This window comes from Anticarsia gemmatalis, chromosome 29, assembly GCF_050436995.1.
Source record: "Anticarsia gemmatalis isolate Benzon Research Colony breed Stoneville strain chromosome 29, ilAntGemm2 primary, whole genome shotgun sequence".
In the NCBI taxonomy this organism is placed as follows: domain Eukaryota; kingdom Metazoa; phylum Arthropoda; class Insecta; order Lepidoptera; family Erebidae; genus Anticarsia; species Anticarsia gemmatalis.
The window spans coordinates 3,989,965-4,009,035 of NC_134773.1; the positions used below are offsets into that span (position 1 = coordinate 3,989,965).

General features: G+C 34.0%; 6 protein-coding genes across 6 annotated transcripts; 3 read left to right on the plus strand and 3 right to left on the minus strand.

The window, feature by feature from the left end:
* Nucleotides 1-9: 9 nt before the first annotated feature.
* On the plus strand, nucleotides 10-4,330 carry LOC142984959 (uncharacterized). The gene is made up of 4 exons (XM_076132860.1): nucleotides 10-604; nucleotides 1,663-1,873; nucleotides 2,290-2,463; nucleotides 2,868-4,330. The coding sequence occupies exons 1-4, from the start codon at nucleotides 476-478 to the stop codon at nucleotides 3,857-3,859; spliced, it is 1,506 nt and encodes a 501-aa protein (XP_075988975.1). The 5' UTR covers nucleotides 10-475; the 3' UTR covers nucleotides 3,860-4,330.
* An 825-nt stretch (nucleotides 4,331-5,155) lies between these two features.
* On the minus strand, nucleotides 5,156-6,322 carry LOC142985000 (uncharacterized). The gene is made up of 3 exons (XM_076132910.1): nucleotides 6,241-6,322; nucleotides 5,768-5,945; nucleotides 5,156-5,378 (listed from the first exon to the last, which is right to left on the minus strand). Exons 1-3 carry the CDS (start codon nucleotides 6,320-6,322, stop codon nucleotides 5,186-5,188), a joined length of 453 nt encoding a protein of 150 aa, XP_075989025.1. The 3' UTR covers nucleotides 5,156-5,185.
* Nucleotides 6,323-7,002: 680 nt separating this feature from the next.
* Nucleotides 7,003-8,734, plus strand: LOC142984960 (uncharacterized). Its single transcript, XM_076132861.1, has 3 exons — nucleotides 7,003-7,164; nucleotides 7,676-7,859; nucleotides 8,286-8,734. Exons 1-3 carry the CDS (start codon nucleotides 7,089-7,091, stop codon nucleotides 8,515-8,517), a joined length of 492 nt encoding a protein of 163 aa, XP_075988976.1. The 5' UTR covers nucleotides 7,003-7,088; the 3' UTR covers nucleotides 8,518-8,734.
* A 348-nt stretch (nucleotides 8,735-9,082) lies between these two features.
* LOC142984958 (uncharacterized) lies at nucleotides 9,083-15,035 on the plus strand. Its single transcript, XM_076132859.1, has 4 exons — nucleotides 9,083-9,341; nucleotides 10,281-10,416; nucleotides 11,204-11,317; nucleotides 11,984-15,035. Exons 1-4 carry the CDS (start codon nucleotides 9,186-9,188, stop codon nucleotides 13,153-13,155), a joined length of 1,578 nt encoding a protein of 525 aa, XP_075988974.1. The 5' UTR covers nucleotides 9,083-9,185; the 3' UTR covers nucleotides 13,156-15,035.
* Nucleotides 15,036-15,438: 403 nt separating this feature from the next.
* On the minus strand, nucleotides 15,439-16,706 carry LOC142985001 (uncharacterized). The gene is made up of 2 exons (XM_076132912.1): nucleotides 16,665-16,706; nucleotides 15,439-16,461 (listed from the first exon to the last, which is right to left on the minus strand). The coding sequence occupies exons 1-2, from the start codon at nucleotides 16,704-16,706 to the stop codon at nucleotides 15,439-15,441; spliced, it is 1,065 nt and encodes a 354-aa protein (XP_075989027.1).
* On the minus strand, nucleotides 16,294-18,631 carry LOC142985205 (uncharacterized). Its single transcript, XM_076133239.1, has 5 exons — nucleotides 18,347-18,631; nucleotides 17,945-18,095; nucleotides 17,450-17,540; nucleotides 16,820-16,942; nucleotides 16,294-16,433 (listed from the first exon to the last, which is right to left on the minus strand). The coding sequence occupies exons 1-4, from the start codon at nucleotides 18,503-18,505 to the stop codon at nucleotides 16,903-16,905; spliced, it is 441 nt and encodes a 146-aa protein (XP_075989354.1). The 5' UTR covers nucleotides 18,506-18,631; the 3' UTR covers nucleotides 16,294-16,433; nucleotides 16,820-16,902.
* Between the last annotated feature and the right edge of the window lie 440 nt (nucleotides 18,632-19,071).

Below are 19,071 nucleotides of genomic sequence, written 5' to 3' on the forward strand. Positions count from 1 at the left end.
AATTAGAATTATATGAATATTTGTTTACCGAATTTTCACGTCATAACTGTAACAGGACTACGCATTGACTATAATAGTTTATTTGATGCAGTTTTTTAGACCCATACGAACATGAGAGTGTCAAAGAGATACTTTTTACCGCGGGATATAATCTCATTTCAGAAACAAATCATTCAGCCACAGATAGCTCATCTTCTCGATAAAAGATGGCGCTAGCAAAAATATAACACTTAGCCAGTCTTACCAAGTGCTTGAATTTTAATGCAGTTATTAGGCCAGACAGTACATTATTCTGAAATTATATCTATATGCACTAAATTCATTAATCTATTAATCTAATTTCCTTATTATATACAAAGTACTATAATGCAGTAACCAAACGCGTCAAAATGTCAACATTCAATTGTCAAAATTAGTGTTAAAAAAACAAATAACACAGTCGGATATCGCAATTATTTCACAAATAAACTCTAATATGAATGAAAACCGATTATGTTCGTGTTGTTTAACAAAGCAGTGTTATAAAACTATCTGTACTGAATACTACAATGGCGATAGGAAAGAAATTTACAGCGAAATGTTGTTGCAAACTTTTAATATCAATGTATGAAATCTTTGACTTCGTTTACTTAGAATTTAAAATGTATTTATATGTTACATATATTACCTACACTGAGACTGGGAACTTTATTGTCTAATCTAATTTAGCTTCTCTTAAGATGTGTGTGTCTTTTGTTTCAACATGATACCTTAGCAGTCGAATAAATGCGACTTATTTTTTTTTATATATTCTTTTTTTTATTTTATTTAGTACGGTGTTATTGGCAGAATTACGCATAAAGCTAGTGCCACTAAGCTACATAAAAAATACTGCGTGGAAGTAGACTAACACTAAACTTAATAAGTAAATCTATACTAATATAATAAAGCTGAAGAGTTTGTTTGTTTGTTTGTTTGTTTGTTTGTTTGAACGCGCTAATCTCAGGAACTACTGATCCGATTTGAAAAATTCTTTCAGTGTTAGATAGCCCATTTATTGAGGAAGGTTATAGGCTATATATCATCACGCTACGACCAATAGGAGCGGAGTACGAGTAAAAAATGTTTCACCATTCTCTCTTATGTGACGCAAGCGAAGTTGCGCGGGTCAGCTAGTTAAATATAAAAAAATATGAGGAGCTCGTGGCTTAGTTAACAACAGCCGCGCGGATCGATCTCTGAAGTTAAGCCATGCTTGCCGAGGTTGATTTGTGGATGGGTGACCATGGGTATTCATATCGAGTTCCTCCGTGTTTCGGAAGGCACGTTAAATTGTGGGTCCCGGCTGTCATTTTCGAAGATCTTTGACAGTCGTTAACAGTAGTCAGAAGCTTGAAAGTCTGACAACCAGTCTTACCGAAGGATATCGTGTTATCCCAGGTAACTGGGTTGCAGAGGTCAGATAGGCAGTCGCTCCATGTAAAACACTGGTATTCAGCTGCATCCGGTGAGACTGGAAGCCGACTCCAACATAGCTTGGAAGAATGGCTAAGCTGATATAAATATAAAAAAATATAACTCTGGAATATTGTTCATAATATGCCCGACCCGGGAATAAAACCTGAGAACTCTAAATAAAAGAAAGACCATATATACAGTTACCTAATTATATTTTAATTTCAGATAACAAACTCTGACCAAAACCTCATATGCGAGGCATGCATACATAAATTACGAGAGGCAACATTATTTAAACAACAAGTGCTTAATACACAGGATACTTTAAACAGTCTTACACCTGTAGATATAAAGATAGAAGTGGAAGAATTTGAACAAGCAAGTGATCGGGAAATTGAGAAGGATTTTGAGTTGAACAATAAGAGTAGTGAGAAAGGTTAGTGCTATATGTTATATTAATAGCTCTTAAATGTTATATTATACAGACACACAAAGAATTGTGCTATAGTTTTTAATTTTTTATGAAATTATTGTAATATATTAGGCAACCAGTTTGTGGGAGGAATGTAATTTTTGGGCTTGAATACCTAATTTAATTACAAATATAGTAACATAATTTATCACGCTTGTTGTAACAAAATACACTCACATTCTGATATTAACAATATTAGTCCCATGTAATATTACAATTGACTGAGCATTTTACAAAACTCTGAAATTAGAAAACACCTATATAGTACTTTGCCCAACCCAGAAGTCAAACATGAGACCGCATGATCAGTAGTCAGATACAGTTCTAGTTACACAGGCAATCAATCAGTTTTAAATATAACTTATTCCTTTTTGTTTCAGATGAACTATTAGTCATAAAATTGGAATCTAAAAAGAATAAACTTACTAGAAAACCTCAACAGTCAACTACACCTACAAAAGTATCAAGCAAAGAAAATAAAATCAAATCAAAAGAAGATTCTTTATGCAGAAAATCAAGAATTAATAAAATAAAAACATTAAAAAATATATCAGGTATGTATGTACGACGGAGTTTTACACTATTGTAGTCGATTGTCAACTGTTTTCATCTATTGAACATCTCCCAAATCACGTTGAGCGTGAACTATAAGTAGCCGACGATTTTTTTGTTACACTATTTAATTTAACGATGATGAAATGATCGACGATCGGTAGATTCGTATGCTAACGTGTTTGTGTAATCAATCGATTAGTCGATAATACTGTCGAGGATCGGCCGATCGATGTACTAAATTATTTACTTCACTAAATATTGTTTGGTAATCTATAAATGTTGATTAAACTATGAATAGTTCGAACTGCGATCGGTAGATTAGTGTGTATTGGTGCCGCCATCTAGATGACGTATTTTTAAACAATACTCTCTGTTTCTCTAAATTTATTTTCTTCTCTTTCAGCTAAACAAAAGAAAACAACACAAGAATTGCCTTCAATATCCCAAACGGAAATAAGTGCTCGCGAAAACACCATTAAACTAATACAGAACTCAAACCTATGTCTATTTCGCTCATTAAAAACTAAATTCGGTTGCGTTATGTGCAAAACTACCTTTTTAGAAGTATCGAAGTTACGAGAACATTCGATAACACATACTAATGTGACTTTACTGACAAACAGAGTAAATAAATGGCGAGGACTTTCTTACAAAAATGCCGAAATATCAAATCTACAATGCAACAAATGTATGGAAAAGATTCCAGACTTGCAAGAATTAGTTAACCATTTAAAAAAGAATCACGATTTTTCATTTCCAAACACCAATCACTTTTTAATCCCTTACAAATTGTTGGAAGAAATAAAATGTGTTATATGCAGTTTAAAATTCAATACTTTTTCCCGATTATCGATGCATATGAACTCTCACTATGCAAACAATGTGTGTGAAATATGCGGCTTATCTTACATCAATCGAATAAGTTTACGAATGCATAAACAATGCATGCATAAAGAACAAAAATGTAGTTTATGTCCCGCCAAATTTTTGACGTTGTCAAAAAAGGTTCAACATTTGCAAAGAGTCCATAATGTTTTTAATAAAAAGAGGTATTGTAATGTTTGCGGGGAAGTGTTTAAATATACTTATTTGTTAGCGAAACATAAGATTGAAAAGCATGGGGTTAAAAGACAGGTTTTTAATTGTTCTGAATGTGAAAAAGTTTTTTATTGTGAAGCCGGTCTTCGTACACATGTTCGTTCGGTTCATATAAGGGAACGTAACCATCCCTGCTCTGTTTGCAACATGAGGTTTTTCACTAAATGCGATCAGAAGCGACATGAAAAGACACATAATGATGTTCGATCTTTTTCATGTAGTTATTGCGACTCAAAATTTAAGTCGAAAGACTCTTGGAAAAGGCATTTGAAACGACAACACGGACATGTATTTTGAACAATCTATGGGTTATCGGTAGAAATGCAAGATTTCAGTTTAAGTCGCGCGGACTGTTACAAACATACAAACTACGGACACGATATAAAACCACAGTCGAAACAACTAATCTATTGTAGATCCTAAGCCACGCCAAAGGCCGTCGGGTGGCTTGAACAACTTTGACACTAGGTTGACTACTAACCATACGACAAGAAGAAGAAGTATTGTAGATCCCATATTTGTTGTATGGGAATCGAACCCATGACCTCTCATGCGCTGGTAGTGCCAGCCACCTTAACCACTACACCACGGAGGTCGTCTACAGATGGTTTAATCGGTGTAATATCTATCGAATATCGACTATAACTAGTCAATCGGTAGAGCAATCGAAATGACTGACAGAGTGTGAAGACAACTTGTATGTGCAATATTCCTTTGTGATTCTGATTAAGTTACTACAAGACACTTATTGTAAAAAAATAAACGATTTATGTTCTTCGAAGGTCTTTATTTTCATTCCTTTAAATAAATAAATAGCAGTAAATAAATAATCTACTGCTATCTATACTAATATTATAAATGCGAAAGTAACTCTGTCTGTCTGTCTGCTACTCAATCACGCCTAAACTACTGAACCAATTCGCATGAAATTTGGTATGGAGATATTTTGATAATAACATAAAAGGAAAGGACATAGGCTATATATCATCACGCTACGAGCAAAAGGAGCAGAGTAGCAGTAATTAATGTTACAAAAACGGGGAAAATTTTCACCCATTCTCTCTTATTGGACGCAAGCGAAGTTGCGCGGGTCAGCTAGTAAATAAATAATCTACTACTACAGTCTAATATCGTCGTATTTATTTTAGACACAGGTATATTTGCTATGAAAGAGATTGCGACATATATTTTAACGCGATTATTAGCTAAGTATGACATTATTAAAATTATTCAAACATACCAAAGTCTAAAGATTTATTTAAAAAGTTAACAAAGGAAATGTCTAACAAAAAAAAGGAATTATAAAAAAATACATTTAAAAACATAAAAATAAATCTATTAAAAATATATATTTAAAATCTAAACAATAAATTGATCTACAAAATATAAAATAATAAGTCGGGGAAAAAGTCTTTTCGCATTATAGTATGTATGAACTTGTAATAAAATCTTTTCTCTACACAAAAAACGATATTTGGGTACCTCACGAGCCCACTGAAATAAACCTAATGAACCGTGTAGGTACTCATTTGTGGTTATTGAAGCCAAAGAGATTTTATTACAAGTTCATACATACTGTAATGCGCACAGACTTTTTCCCCGACCTAATATATACCTACCTATCTATTTCTTTAATTCTTGTGCTTTCTTCCCGCCTGTCTTGCTCTTCCGTCGTACATGGTTGTGATCAGGTATGGGTATCTCTCCGTATTTGTCGTAGCCCGGCCCGGGATGCATGGTCATGCGACAGTTCTGCTTGTTGCGCCCCGACTCGCTCGGGTAGTGACCAATTTGATAGTTCTTGAAGTGGAAGTCACTGGGAAAGAATAGAAGAAACTTTATTTAAAGTACCTACCAAACTCCAATCTAATATCAATTAGAAAAAAATCAAAAGCTCTATGATTAATCTGCAAACTTTTCGTGTGATCACAATACACAGGTACACTCTCTATTTCTTTCTCTCTTAGCCTAGTGGGACGGACAACCGACACGACCAGAGAAAGGTCAGGCGCAGGACCGACGACGACTCGTGCTCTCCGAGGCAAAAGGTCTATGAACTCAACTCCCTAACTCCGGGAAAGTTTTGAAAAATTCTTTACAGAAAACTCAGAAAATACTTCTTTGGCCCGACCCGGGTTTTCGAACCCGAGACCTCTTACTACCGACCGCGCCACAAAGGCAGTCTAGAATAAAACATCAACTAACTCAAAGCTAGGAAACTGGAAGGGCGTCTTGACCCTGCCCTTCATGTTCGAGTACTCCTTCCACCTGCAGATGAGCAGTTCATTGTTTTGTAGCGAATAGTGGCGTCTACGGGATTCAGTGAAGATCTCATTCTCGAACAGAGGCAGCACGTCAGCTTCTTGGATTTTTGTTAGAAATTCTGCAATTTAAAAGGATAGTATTATCTATTTATATATACATACGTAGGTACCTACATAAATTACATAACATTTCGCTGTTTTCCCGCCACACAAGAACAGTTCAAGTGCGGGAGATGAAAAAAATGCTCTTTAAAAAAAAGAAAAAGGAAAAAAAAGCAGACATTCATTGGTCTCTGCCGAACCTTATGAGAAAAAGGCGCGTCTTTAGAAAGTTTTTACTGAGCAGTTAAATTCTCATAACTACATTTTCCTACATTCGTTTGCTAATTATATTATTCTCATTTTGTTAATTACCTTCTGTAATAACCATATTAGGTTCTTCTCGTTTGATATGCGCGCAGTTTGGATAGGTAGGGTTTCCTGAGGCTGATGCCATTATAAACGTTTTAATAAATAAAAATACTAAAAAAATAATACAACAAAACGTTTACAAAAATATAAATATGGCAGATTAATGACAGAAGAATTTTAAAATAATAATTGTTAATTTTTTGTCTATGATTAGGGTAAGAACCTCATGATTTTATCTATGGTATACCAACCGCCTTGGGTTTGATTCGTACTTAGGCCCGAAGGTAGGATTAGGTGAATGCAGGACACCCACGTTTCGCCATTATCCATGTTAGTCCCATATAATAGGGGGCGAGCCTATTGCCATTTACCGGGCACATCGCAAAAATCTGGGCTAATATTGCGAAATACAAATAAGACAAGCCCATTATCACTTACCTAACCAGGGAGTCAAAGCTGATACCTCGTGATCATCAGTCGCATAAATTACCTTTCTGACCTAATTAGCCTAAGTATGTTGTTATTAAATAAATAAATAAAAAATACAAATATATCTTTTAAATATATATTTTTTATATATCTTTTTAATATATCTTTGGACAACTCACACACCGCCATCTGATTCCAAACTAAGCAGAGCTTGTACTATGGTAACCAAATAACTGATAAACATACTTTTATACTTCTAAATACGTACATACATAGATAAATTAACATCCAGGATAAAATATATTTTTTATACAAATGTCACTGTCATAATATCAATCAAATTACATGACGTATCGCTGATGAAATATCAATAAATAATACATTTTTTTTTTACTTTGTAAAGAAGAAGAATATCTTCCAGAATGGCAGCGGCAGGAGATAATAAAAAGACGGTGTGCCCACCAAGGACAAAGCCTAATTATGATACGGTTGACGAAGGTTTGTACAGAGCTCATACTAAGCAGAGTTTGTAGATACTAGGTACACGTTATATACGAAGAAATACATACATAATATAGAAAGACTGCTACAGTAGCGCGATCGGTAGTATTATAGTACCTAGCAGTATCACGACGTCCTAGGTTTAGTTCCAGATGGGATAAAATGGTATAGGTCTTTTACTAATTTAATATTAGACTATTCTTAATAGTAGCCTAGGTAGTCAGTAGTTTGTTGCCTGGTATATGACTATAGGATGAAATAACTTTTAAACTCATATTGTTATGCAATTTACCGACTAACATAAGTCGAAACTTTAGCTTTTTTAATACACATAATTAAAAAAGCTACTTAATTTTCGTAAACCCTACTTCCAACGCGTTCTATTTTTCGCACATAAAACCCGTTGCATTATATTATTATGAATAAAAATCACGATAGTTTTATTCCTTAACTCTTTTAGCTTTTATTAATGTAGACTATCAACTCCTTTCTCCCCTTTTTTCTCCAGCAACATCAAAACAGATAGCAGAGAATTTCCGCGTGATCCCTATGTTTGAGAAAGGCATGTTCGACATGGTGTACAAGCGCCATTACTCGTTAGACCGTAACGAGAACCTCAAGTGCGCGTGGGCGGAGTACAAGAGGAATGTAGAAAAGAAGGTCTATTCGCCTTTCCAGTTTCCTGATGACAGGTTTGACGTTTTAAAACATGGCTACTTTGCTGCTTTGAATGTTTCGCCTCAGTTCTTCGTCAATTCAGTAAAATAAATAATTAATTGTATCACTCCGGCAGCCTGATTCTCTACTACTATGTAGAGAATCAGGCGACTATCGAAAACCGGCTAGCTATCGAGAAATTATGTATGAAATTTTTATCAGCGCCACTAACGGGTATCTACCGTAGGAACTATTTTTGCAGTATTTTTCAAATGTTAAACTCTTGTTCGATAGTACGGAGTGTAGAGAATTGCGCTACTAGTTATACTTGAAGCTCTTTACAGTTGGTTAGTTTCAATTAAACTGATTGCCGTAGCCAAATCTCGGCCAGGAATAATTATTAGGTACACCATCAGAATACAGAAACAGCCGATCTTTGTACAAAAAATAAACTTTTCCAGAGACGTCCATTTCTACAACTGCGGGATTCGCTTTCTACCATCAGAGTCTCTACACACGAAGCCCACCTTCCGTAACAGTCTAAAACCAGGTCCAGGTGTCGACTACGGCGGTCAAATGCCTATACCTCAAGAATTACACTATAAAAGAACATCTGGGACAAAGAGGCCTAAGAAATTGATGAAAGGAAAAAAGCCGCCACCGCCAAATGAAAAGACAGAAAAGGCTGAATAAAAGATGGCGCTTGCTGCTTGATCTTTTTTTTTATAACGTCATAAAATAATTTACGAGATTTCAGACCCACTCTTTTTATGATAATCACGTTCGTGTTGTCGATTGTAGTTATTTTTTGTAAGTTTTATTAAAATAGTAAATGTTTATCGTATCTAGGATAGTTATTTTTATATTTTAATTTAGAATTTTGAGAGTTAATAAAGCTATTTATGTTTTATTTCTACGATTTTATTAGCTTCAATAGAATATTGACATATAGAAGAACAACAATGGAGGCAGTTCCCACGTTTCGTATGATTAACAGAAGCAATAAATTCTCGTTCGTAGAATTCTACTCAATTTCTAATAATGGGTCGTTTCTTCAGAATAGTAAGAAAAACTTGAAGAAACAAAACGTAGCTTGTCAAACAAGAACTTGACGTTTCGACACTTTCAAAAGTTACTTGTTTAGCATGAAAATTAAGTAAAAAGAGATAGGCTTCATTTACATCTACACGTGTGAAAAAGAGACAAACATACAAAGTTGTTAGTGAGGTTGGAATGCGACTTTAATGTCTGTCAATTGTCAAATTATACGATTTCGATCATCACAAAAATCGTGTTTAAAACATTGAATTACAATGAATACCTAATTATTTATCAGTAGAAACAAAGTGCAATAGTTAAAGATGGATTCGGAGATAATGGTGGAGATGCTGCCATTGCTAGGCATGTGTAATTTATGTCTTGAAGAAGGAGCTGTGAAGAGTATGATCATATCCCATCAGCACAATGGGAACTCAGAAATTTATTCTGATATGTTGATGAAGTGTTTCTCTATAGACGTAAGTAGTATACTACTGGCTGTAAGATGAATTCCTTAGTCTATTGTTTGTAGAAGAACTGTTTTGAATGCTTAAAAACTTTATCCCGTTTCTGTTAGTATGTTACGAAAATAAATAATATCAGATTCTTATAAGAAACAAAAATGAACAGAAATTGTGTTTATTTGAAGTTTTTTTCAATTTACTTTTTAGTTTAATAAACATTTACTTTTCTGTACTACAAGCTAGACATTTACAAAAGGCCCTGTTTCACACTCAACATGTTATTGGTAAAAAGTTATTAAAGATACTTATGTAAACTCTTGCACTAGGCACAGTATACTTATAACCTAAGCCTTCTCATACCCTTAACAGATAATACAGTGGTACAGTAATCTGATAAATTTGTAAATAGTTATATTAAATTGTATTTTGGAAAGCTTGCTGCCAAAAAGTAGTTTAAACAGTTCATGAAGTCCATTTGTAGGATAGTAGGCTCAAAATGTAAGCTGTTTCTCATTTTGATAGGCGACAATACGCATATTCCCACCAGTGGGATATTTATGAGTCAAATTAGTTACAGTTTTGTTTATGTAGAGAGCCTTGATGGACTCAGTCAAAATTAATTTTATTTTTGTTTACTTTGTTGTTTTAGTGGACTCAAGGCTCCTTATATACTAATCTATCTATCTATCTATCATATGGTTAGTAGTCAACCATATATATACTAATAGTACAGTAATTTATAATATTCTTTTTACATACATAAAATCATCTCAAATCGGTAGGCAGATACCAAAGAGTTCATCTTGCTATCCCTATATTTTTTTTCAATGACACATACTCAAAATTATCCCATAAAAGGTAGGTAGATACCAAAGTATACCACTTAGAACAATTCCTACATTTTCTTGGCTCATTCACATTCATACATCTTATAATATACTTTTTATATTTCAGATGTCTACCCTCAAGCTCGGAGACACAAAGAGAGTGATATGTAACTCATGTATCAGCAAGTTAAGAGACTGTATGCAGTTCAAACAATTAGCACAGACTTCTCTCAAGACTCTGGAGACTACTGTGTTGGAAAATAGTAAGTTTATACTGTTTTATTCAACTGTATATTTTAATAACTATATATTGTGTAATAAGTTATACTATTAGCAAATAAGAATGATATATTGTAACTTCTCTAATGCATTAGTCTTAGTGACTGTAATGTAAGATGTTTGTGTGTTTTAAATAAATAAATAATATTATAAAAAGACTCCCATCAATTTCGCACTACAAGCAATGAAGAAATGACTTTAGTCTTTAGACCGGACCCTATTGCTAAGCCTCTGCTGTCTGTCTGTCTGTCTCCAAGCTATATCTCATAATCGGTGATAGCTAGAAAGCTGAAATTTTCACAAATGATGTATTTCCATTGCCACTATAACAACAAATGCTGAAAATTAAAAAAATATTGTATAAAGGGGGTCCCCATACAATCAACGTGTTTTTTTTCGTTTATGTTACGGAACCTTGCGCGCGAGTCCCACTCGTACCAGGCCGGCTTTTTTAAAAACCCAACAATGAAATTTTTAATAATGAAAAGTGTTTTGAATTTGTAGCTCTTTTGTCATTATATCTGTGTCTCTCACTCACTACACATTGTCACATTACTATGAATCTTTTGATTATGACGAAGTGAGCACATTGCACACGGCCTGTAGTAGTATAAAGCATTTATTATCATAAAAAAAAAAAATACCCAGTATTGTCCCACTGCAGGGCTAGGGTCACCTCCTGGAATGAGGGAGGGGTTAACCCTTGAGTCCACTACACTGGCCAAGTCTGGATTTAGTTAGAAATAAACAAACAAACTTGTAAATTTTCAGAGGATGAAAAGCTGTCAGTGGAAGAGGTGAAGAAAGAAGACCCTGAGGAGCTGGACCTAGATGATGACTTCCATATTGATGATATGGATGATGATGATGATGATTCAGATAAAGGTGATTATATTTAAATGCTATTTTATGATAATAGATCATTTATCCTGTAACTGCCTCTGTGGCGCGGTCGGTAGTGTATGCAACTGCTGCATGGAGGTCTCGGGTTCGAATCCCTGGCCAAATTTGTTCCTGAGTTTGTGTCAGGAAATTCTCAGTGATTGCTGTGTTGGTTACTGTCAAATCCTGGGTCTGATTAAAAATGTATACCTGAGTTTTAGCCTTGAAATTCTCAGATTGTCGAGTTGCTTATCCGTATTGAGCTATGAGAGTGATGGTATAGAATCCTACAAAGAGTGTAATTAAGCATTGAGAGTAAAACGAAAGCCGTTTCGCTGAAACTGGCTGCCGAATATCCAATAGGGGGACATTTTTTCCGCATGATATCAAACTATTTAACTATCATCAAACTAGTGGTCACCACTCTGATAGACTGATACCATTGCGTCGAGAGGGCGTGGGTTCGATTCCCACACGGAAAATTTTTTTGTGCTATCCACAAATAATTGTTTCGGGTCTGGTTGTGCTTTCTGTCCATTGTTTATATGTTTGTAAACGTCCCCGGCACACAAGAGCAATTCTTAGTGCGGTTCTCCCGCACTCTTTTTACTCAGTGAGGGTCTTTAGCCAGTTTAAACTATAACTCAAATCCATATTCTTCTTTCACAGAATTCAAAAGCGTAATCAAGAAAGAAAAAGATCAAGAAGAAACGACTCGTAAAACTAGAAGCAAGACTGTTTCAAAGAAATTATCAAAATACTCTGTCAAAAAAGGCATTGACTTGCAAGAAGCAGAAGCCATGTTGGAAACAGGCTTATTCCCTTTTAAAATAAAGAAAAATAGAACTTTCGCATGCTCCATTTGTCCTGAAAAATCAACAAATTTAGATGATATTAAATCCCATATTATAGACCACAATAAATCAAATATACAGATAGCATTCAGAAAAATGATGTTTTCAAACTCACAACGGTTTTACAAGATCGGTACAAAATTGAGATGTAAGATTTGTACTACAGATGTTTCGAATTATGAGGAACTGAAACAACATATTGAAAACTGTACACGATTGAAATATTCTAACAGAAAATGGAATAATTTACCTTTCAAACTCGAAAAGGATCAACTTGACTGTCCGGTATGTAAAAAAACGTTTTTAAATTATGTTAGTTTAAACACACATATGAATGTTCACTATCCTAATTATATTTGCGAGAATTGTGGCAAAGCTTTCGCGTCTAAAGCACGTTTAAGAGGTCATATGAGGACACATGAGGTCGGAAGCTTCCCTTGCAGGTATTGTTCTCAAGTCTTCGACCGTGTCACTAAGAGAGAGAATCATGTGTCGAAAGAACATAAGTCTGGAGTAAGATATGCTTGTAAAAGATGCAATATTTCTCTTACTTCTTTCTATGCGAGGCAGAAGCACTTAGCAGAAGTCCACAATGAAGAATTAAAGCGATATAAGTGTAATGCTTGCCCTCAGTCATATATAACTCCTGGACATCTCTCAAGTCATGTCCGGAGAGATCATTTGAATGAACGCAATCATAAATGTGACAAATGTGATTTAGCTTTTTATACTAAAAATGCTTTGAAAATGCATATGATTAAGCATGACGGGGAACGGATTCATACTTGTCCGGTTTGTCAGAAGTCTTATCAGAGGAAAAAGACTTTGAGAGAGCATTTACGAATACATAATAATGATAAAAGATTTGTTTGTCCTGTTTGTGGTAGAGCGTTTACTCAGAAGTGTACTTTAAAAGGTCACTTGAAAGTGCATGAAAGGAAATTTGATTTGGATGAGCGAGTTGTACAACCTTTGCATTCTATTTAGAATATGTTTAACTTGGCCAGATTATTCAAGGCCTTACACCTCACTAAATGAAGGAGAACCTTGCCCAGAAGTGGGACAATAAAACAAATCAATCTGCTTAGCCTTTCTTCCAACTATGTTGGAGTCGGCTTCCAGTCTCAATGGATGCAGCTATGAAGATACCAGTATTATACATGGAGCGACTGCCTATCGGACCTCCACAACACAGTTAACTGGCTAAGAAGAAAGGAATGATCACTTGTTATAACGGTGAAGGAAAACATCGTGATGAAACCTTGCATGTCTGAGTTCTTAAACAGTTCTTGAAGTTAAGTCCTAACTTGGTCAGCGTGGTGGACTCAAAGCCTAACTATATTCATTCCGGGAGAAGACCCTTGCCCAGCGGTGGGACAGTAATGAGCATTTTATAAAAAAAATATTTACGTAAACAGCAGCGCCATCTAGCTGTGTACGCCGGTACTAACAGGAACTTGAATAATTTTGAATCGGGCTATTGCATTTTACACAAATTATGTGTTTATAAGGTAAATATAAGTGTACAAGCCGCGATAGTTATATAAATAATGTTTTTACCAGTAAATAAAGGCCTAACTCCTTATAGGAGACTAAGCAGTGAGATAATTCTAAGATGCAAAAAGATATTATGTTCTATAACAATATACGCACACGCATTGTACATATAAAATAAAAAATAATAAGATATAGTAAGCGTTATTTAAATTTTATGTTACTGAAAATAGCTACGAGCCGCTGTGTAAAAGATGAAATATAAATACAAGCGACGTAGATTGCTTCTTTGCCGTGGTTTATGTAAAAGTCTTCGGTTCGGTCGGGCAAAGTATATATTATGTTTTTTTCTTATTTGTTTAGATTATTTCTACATAGCCCGGAGTGTGGTAACGTGCTCGGTATATGGCAAAAGGCATCCTATTACATAGGACTAACATTTACGCTAGCGCTATAACAACATATATAAGTACTAAAAATACAATTAAATCGATATTAAATATTTGAACCCAATACTAATTCTCACTTATCGGTTTTTATGTTTCGTCTTCCGCTCAGCGGCTTGTTGCTAAATTCAGACACAAAATGTTAAATGGCGCGTAGAAATCATCTCTGCCTATTTCATTTTATAAGTAAAACTGTACAGTTCAAGTTGTTTGTATATTTTGTAATATAAATCAAATATTATACGTAATATTGTAAATAAATACATATATATTATTGTTAGTTGATAATGTTAAAATATTTAAAATTTATTATTTAATCATCGCTGAGGAGTGCCAGGTTGTTTATTTAGTTGACTAATTTAATGTAGAAACATGTTCAAAATATCGGTTAATTGAGAACCACCTCCTTTTTTTGAAGTCCTTTAGAAATGCAGGGGCCGTATAGAGCAATATCGTTTAGCTATTAACCAGCTTGAAAGAAAATCGCAGCGGCGACTCCAGTCAAGAAAGTCTCAAAGTTGTTCAAGCAGCCCGAAAAGGCATTTGACGTGACTTAACGACTATTATCTTAGTTGACAACAACCAGTACCGACTTTTAACGTGCCCTTCGAAGCACAAAGACACTTGACTCAGTTCAAATACCACTATGCGGTCATCCATCTATGGAATGTCCGCGCTAAAAGTTGCTTAACCCACAGATCGTTTACCCACCAGTGAGCGCGATTGACTATGGGCGCAGTGAGTAAGTGTAATTTCCCGAGTATAGCGATATTAGTCAACTAAATTAACAAAAATATGTTATAAAGTTATTTATTGTGCAATAATCGTCCTCCATGATGTAAAAACTATTTATCATTGAAGTTAAAATAAATTCTATTACGTAATTATTAGTTAATATAAAAATATACTAAAATTATTATACTATTATTCTGGCGTTTTATTTATGTGCTTTTGGTCGCACCATGTAGAATACTTGTATTCAGCTGCATCTGGTGAGACTGGAAGCCGTCTTAAACATAGTATTTAACATGGAGCGACTGTCTATCGGACATCCATTACCCAGTTACCTGGGTTCTAACACAAACTTCTGACTACCGGCCGCGGTTAACGACTGACAAAGATCTTTGAAGATAACAGCCGGGATCCATAACTTAACGTGCCTTCCGAAGCACGGAGAAACTCGGCATGTATAATATGGTCACCCATCCACTGAACAACCTCGGCAAGTGTAGCTTTACCTTAGAGATCGATCCGTGCGCCTGTTTTTGATGAGCCACGATCAGTTCCAGAAAAAAAATGAATTAAAACAACAGATTTTTTTATAGTTTATTTAATGTACACCATGAGTTCTTTTCATATGTCGTCTCAAAGAATCTTTGCTTGCAAATGGATTATTACACATAGAACAAGAATAATTCTTTTCACCCGTATGGGTTACTTTATGCCTAGTCACATCCGACTTAGTATAAAAAAAGTTATGACAAACGTCACATTCATGACATTTTTCCTTCAAATGAACGTTTTTTAAATGATTATTACATAGACTTTTAGTTATAAACACTTTCAAACAAATACTACATTTAAATTCCGGTCTTTTTAAACCATGTTTTTCCACTAAATGTTCTACCCGCAAATTCTCTTGATAAAACCTTTCATTGCAATAAGGACACGGAAATCGTAATTTTCTTTCGAACTTCATATTGTGGACGCTAATTTCGTGATTCTTTTTATCAATTTTCGTATTAAAATTTAATTCACAATGTCTACATTTCAAAGGCTTATGAGATCTCGTTTTGTGCAAATTAAGAAAAACTAAATTAGAAAATCCCGCCCCGCATATGTGGCAGACTTGTTTTTGAAAATGCTTATTCATGTGAATATTTAAAAGTCGAAAAACTGTAAACTTTTCATTGCAAATCTGACAGTTCAATTCCGCGCCAATTTTGAAAGGTACTAACAAGTCTTCGTTTGACTCAAATTTTATTTTATGTGATTCAATTAAATGTAATTTTAATATATCCAAAGAATTGACACTCAAATCGCATAATTTACATTTCAAAATGGAGATTTCCACTTTCACTAATTTGTTTTGTTGACTTATAATTTTCTTTTCTATTGTTTTGAGGTTATGTTTCGAGTTCGTATGTTCTCGAAGTAAATTGACGTCCGAAAATGGTTCTTTGCAACAAAAACATCGATATCTGCTTTTATTCCATTGGAAGACGAATATAGTGGAGTTTGCAAGTAATTTTAGTGAGTTTTCTCTCAATATAGGACCGTTGCCGCGACGCTCAGCAATTTTTGACCAGTCTTTTTGATTTGCACCTGAAAAAAAAGAACATTTAGGTAAGTACTTAAATTAATTTATAAGGCATATACATAATATACGTATTATATAAAATATAAAAAGACGGGCAACTTTAACAAATTATTGGCATTAAAACTTTCGTACTATTAAAAAAATGCCAAAGTACGTTTGTTGTATTGGAGCCCCACGTAATTATTTATATTATTATGTTTAAAATATTCGTTAATTTTAAAGTTATAGGAACCTACATCATCTGTGAAAATTTCTACTGTCTTACTATCACGGTTCATGATATATAGCCTAGTGACAGACAGAGGAGTCTTTGTAATAGGGCCCCACTTTATCCCTTGTGGTACAGAGACAATATCAATAATACTACTAACTAAAGTGTAAACAATCTTACCTAATTCTGGTTTAATTTTACATTTCTTTAACTTAGATTTTCTTTCGCGTGTGTACGATGTCACTTCCGGTTGCAATATGGCGTCATTTTGCGTCAATTCCAATTTTATGTTCGCTAGGATTTCTGAAAAAATTATAAAACGTATTTATATTTAATTACGGTCTCAAAAATGTTACTCGTAATCTCCTACATATTATAAACTGAAGTCTAGCTTCTACATATTCTAAACTGAAGCTAGACTTCAGTTTTTAATATGTAGATAGGTATAATATGCATTGCATATTTAATTCAAACTGCAGAAAAAGAAAATGCAACACGATTTTAAGTGGCAATGTTTTCAAAATTTAAAACACTAACCAGTTTTTGATTCACTTTTCATAGAGAATGCGTTTTTTGTGGACAATAATGAATAAACAGTTAGGTATCCTGGAGCTAGGTATCGTGTCCGGTATATGGCAATAGGCTTGCCCCCTATAAATTGCATGGGACTAACATTGTTAATGGCGAAATCATGGCATCTTTATGCATATCAGACATGTATTAGGAATGTATGATTCACATTTTGAAGTTATAAGAGAATTATATTTATTAAGACTGGAAATAATTTAATTCATATTTATATGTACCTACATACCATCATCATCAAAGCTATCTTCACAGTAATCCATCACAGGACTCTCAGCTTTTATTTCTTCTAGTTTTAATTCATTTTGTAGTTTATCTGTAATAATAAAACAAAATCTTTAGTATCTCAGGTACGAATCCTGGGTCAGTCCAATTAGATATAGTAGAGAATAATTTCAAAGTAGTTCTATATTATATACTGCTTCTGTAGTCTGCCAGCTAGTGTATACAACTGCTGATTATAAGATCTTAAGTTTGATTCTTGAGTCGGGTGAAGTGCTATTGGACTCTTCTAAATTATATTAGAATATTTCTCAATAATAGCCTTCAGTTGGGTAAATAACTAACATAGGCTTTTAAATCTGAGGTCGGGGGTTAGAGCCCCAGGCCGGACATACATACTGGTCTTTTCTAATTATTGCAAAAGGCCTCCATAAACATGGGATTAAAACCTACAGGTTTAAAAGCTGTGGTTTTATGTATTTTTTATTATATACTAACCTCTTTCATTACATTTAATTCTGTCTATAATTTCAGCCAGTCTTTGTTCAGATTGTATCACCATATTTTTAAATGTGTATGCTTCTCTAAGCTTCTGTATACATTCCTCGCATATTTGACTTGTATATCCTTCAATATCTTGTTGTAAAAGCTGCAAAATTATAAAATTACATGTGATATTTTAGTTTTAAAACTTATTATTTTTATAGTAATTTCTTATTAAAAATAGAACTTTAAAGCAGTCTAAAAGCATATTAAGGCTTTATTACTAATTTTGATGTTAGTGCAGGCAGTTGAAATTATTATTTTCGTACAAAAATAGATTTCGTAAATTTTTTTTTTCGATGAATACAAAGTTAGTTATTCCATATAAATGGGAGTATTGAATGGTTATAATCTTACCTGTATGTTGAATGTATCTTTTAACATGTTCTCGTATACTTCTTTCTGTCCAGAATAGTAATATTCCGAAGAAATATCTTTAAAACAGCCGCTGCTAAGACAACATCTACAAACGTTACTTTGCACCAAATCTACGACGCTATCAAACTTTATATCCATTTTAAATTAAGTAATAAAGTATTTTGTTTATATTTATTATAAGTTTTTAGCAGTTTTCATTGAGAAATGAGTTTAATTTTTGTTTTTATTCTGATCGATTACAATAAAAACAAAACGACAATGACGTTTCTGGGCTTTCAATATTTGACACATTAAAAACTGTTCAGAAATCAAAACTAAGATGGTCACTTATCTGTTCGGAAGTATTAAAGTTTCGTATTTTTGATTTTATCTCTTTTAAGTTGACCATATTGAAGACCTAATTTCAGAAAGCATTATGTGTGCCCTCTACATCCTTGCCCTTTACAGGAAACTGTCCACTGAAGGATAATCCATAGTCAAGTGTTGCAATTATATTTTTTGCTAATCCGGGTTGGAATTAAATGCGATTAGGATTTGCCTCATTCTATGCCGTCCACATTTATTTTAGTTAGAGAGCATCCCTTAATAAATTAGGTAGAAAGATCCTCTATTTAATTTTCGTGCTTACAGACACTGAGTACTGGCTTTCTTATTTTTTGTTAAATTTCAATCATTACAATATTATAGTCAATACTCAATAGGCG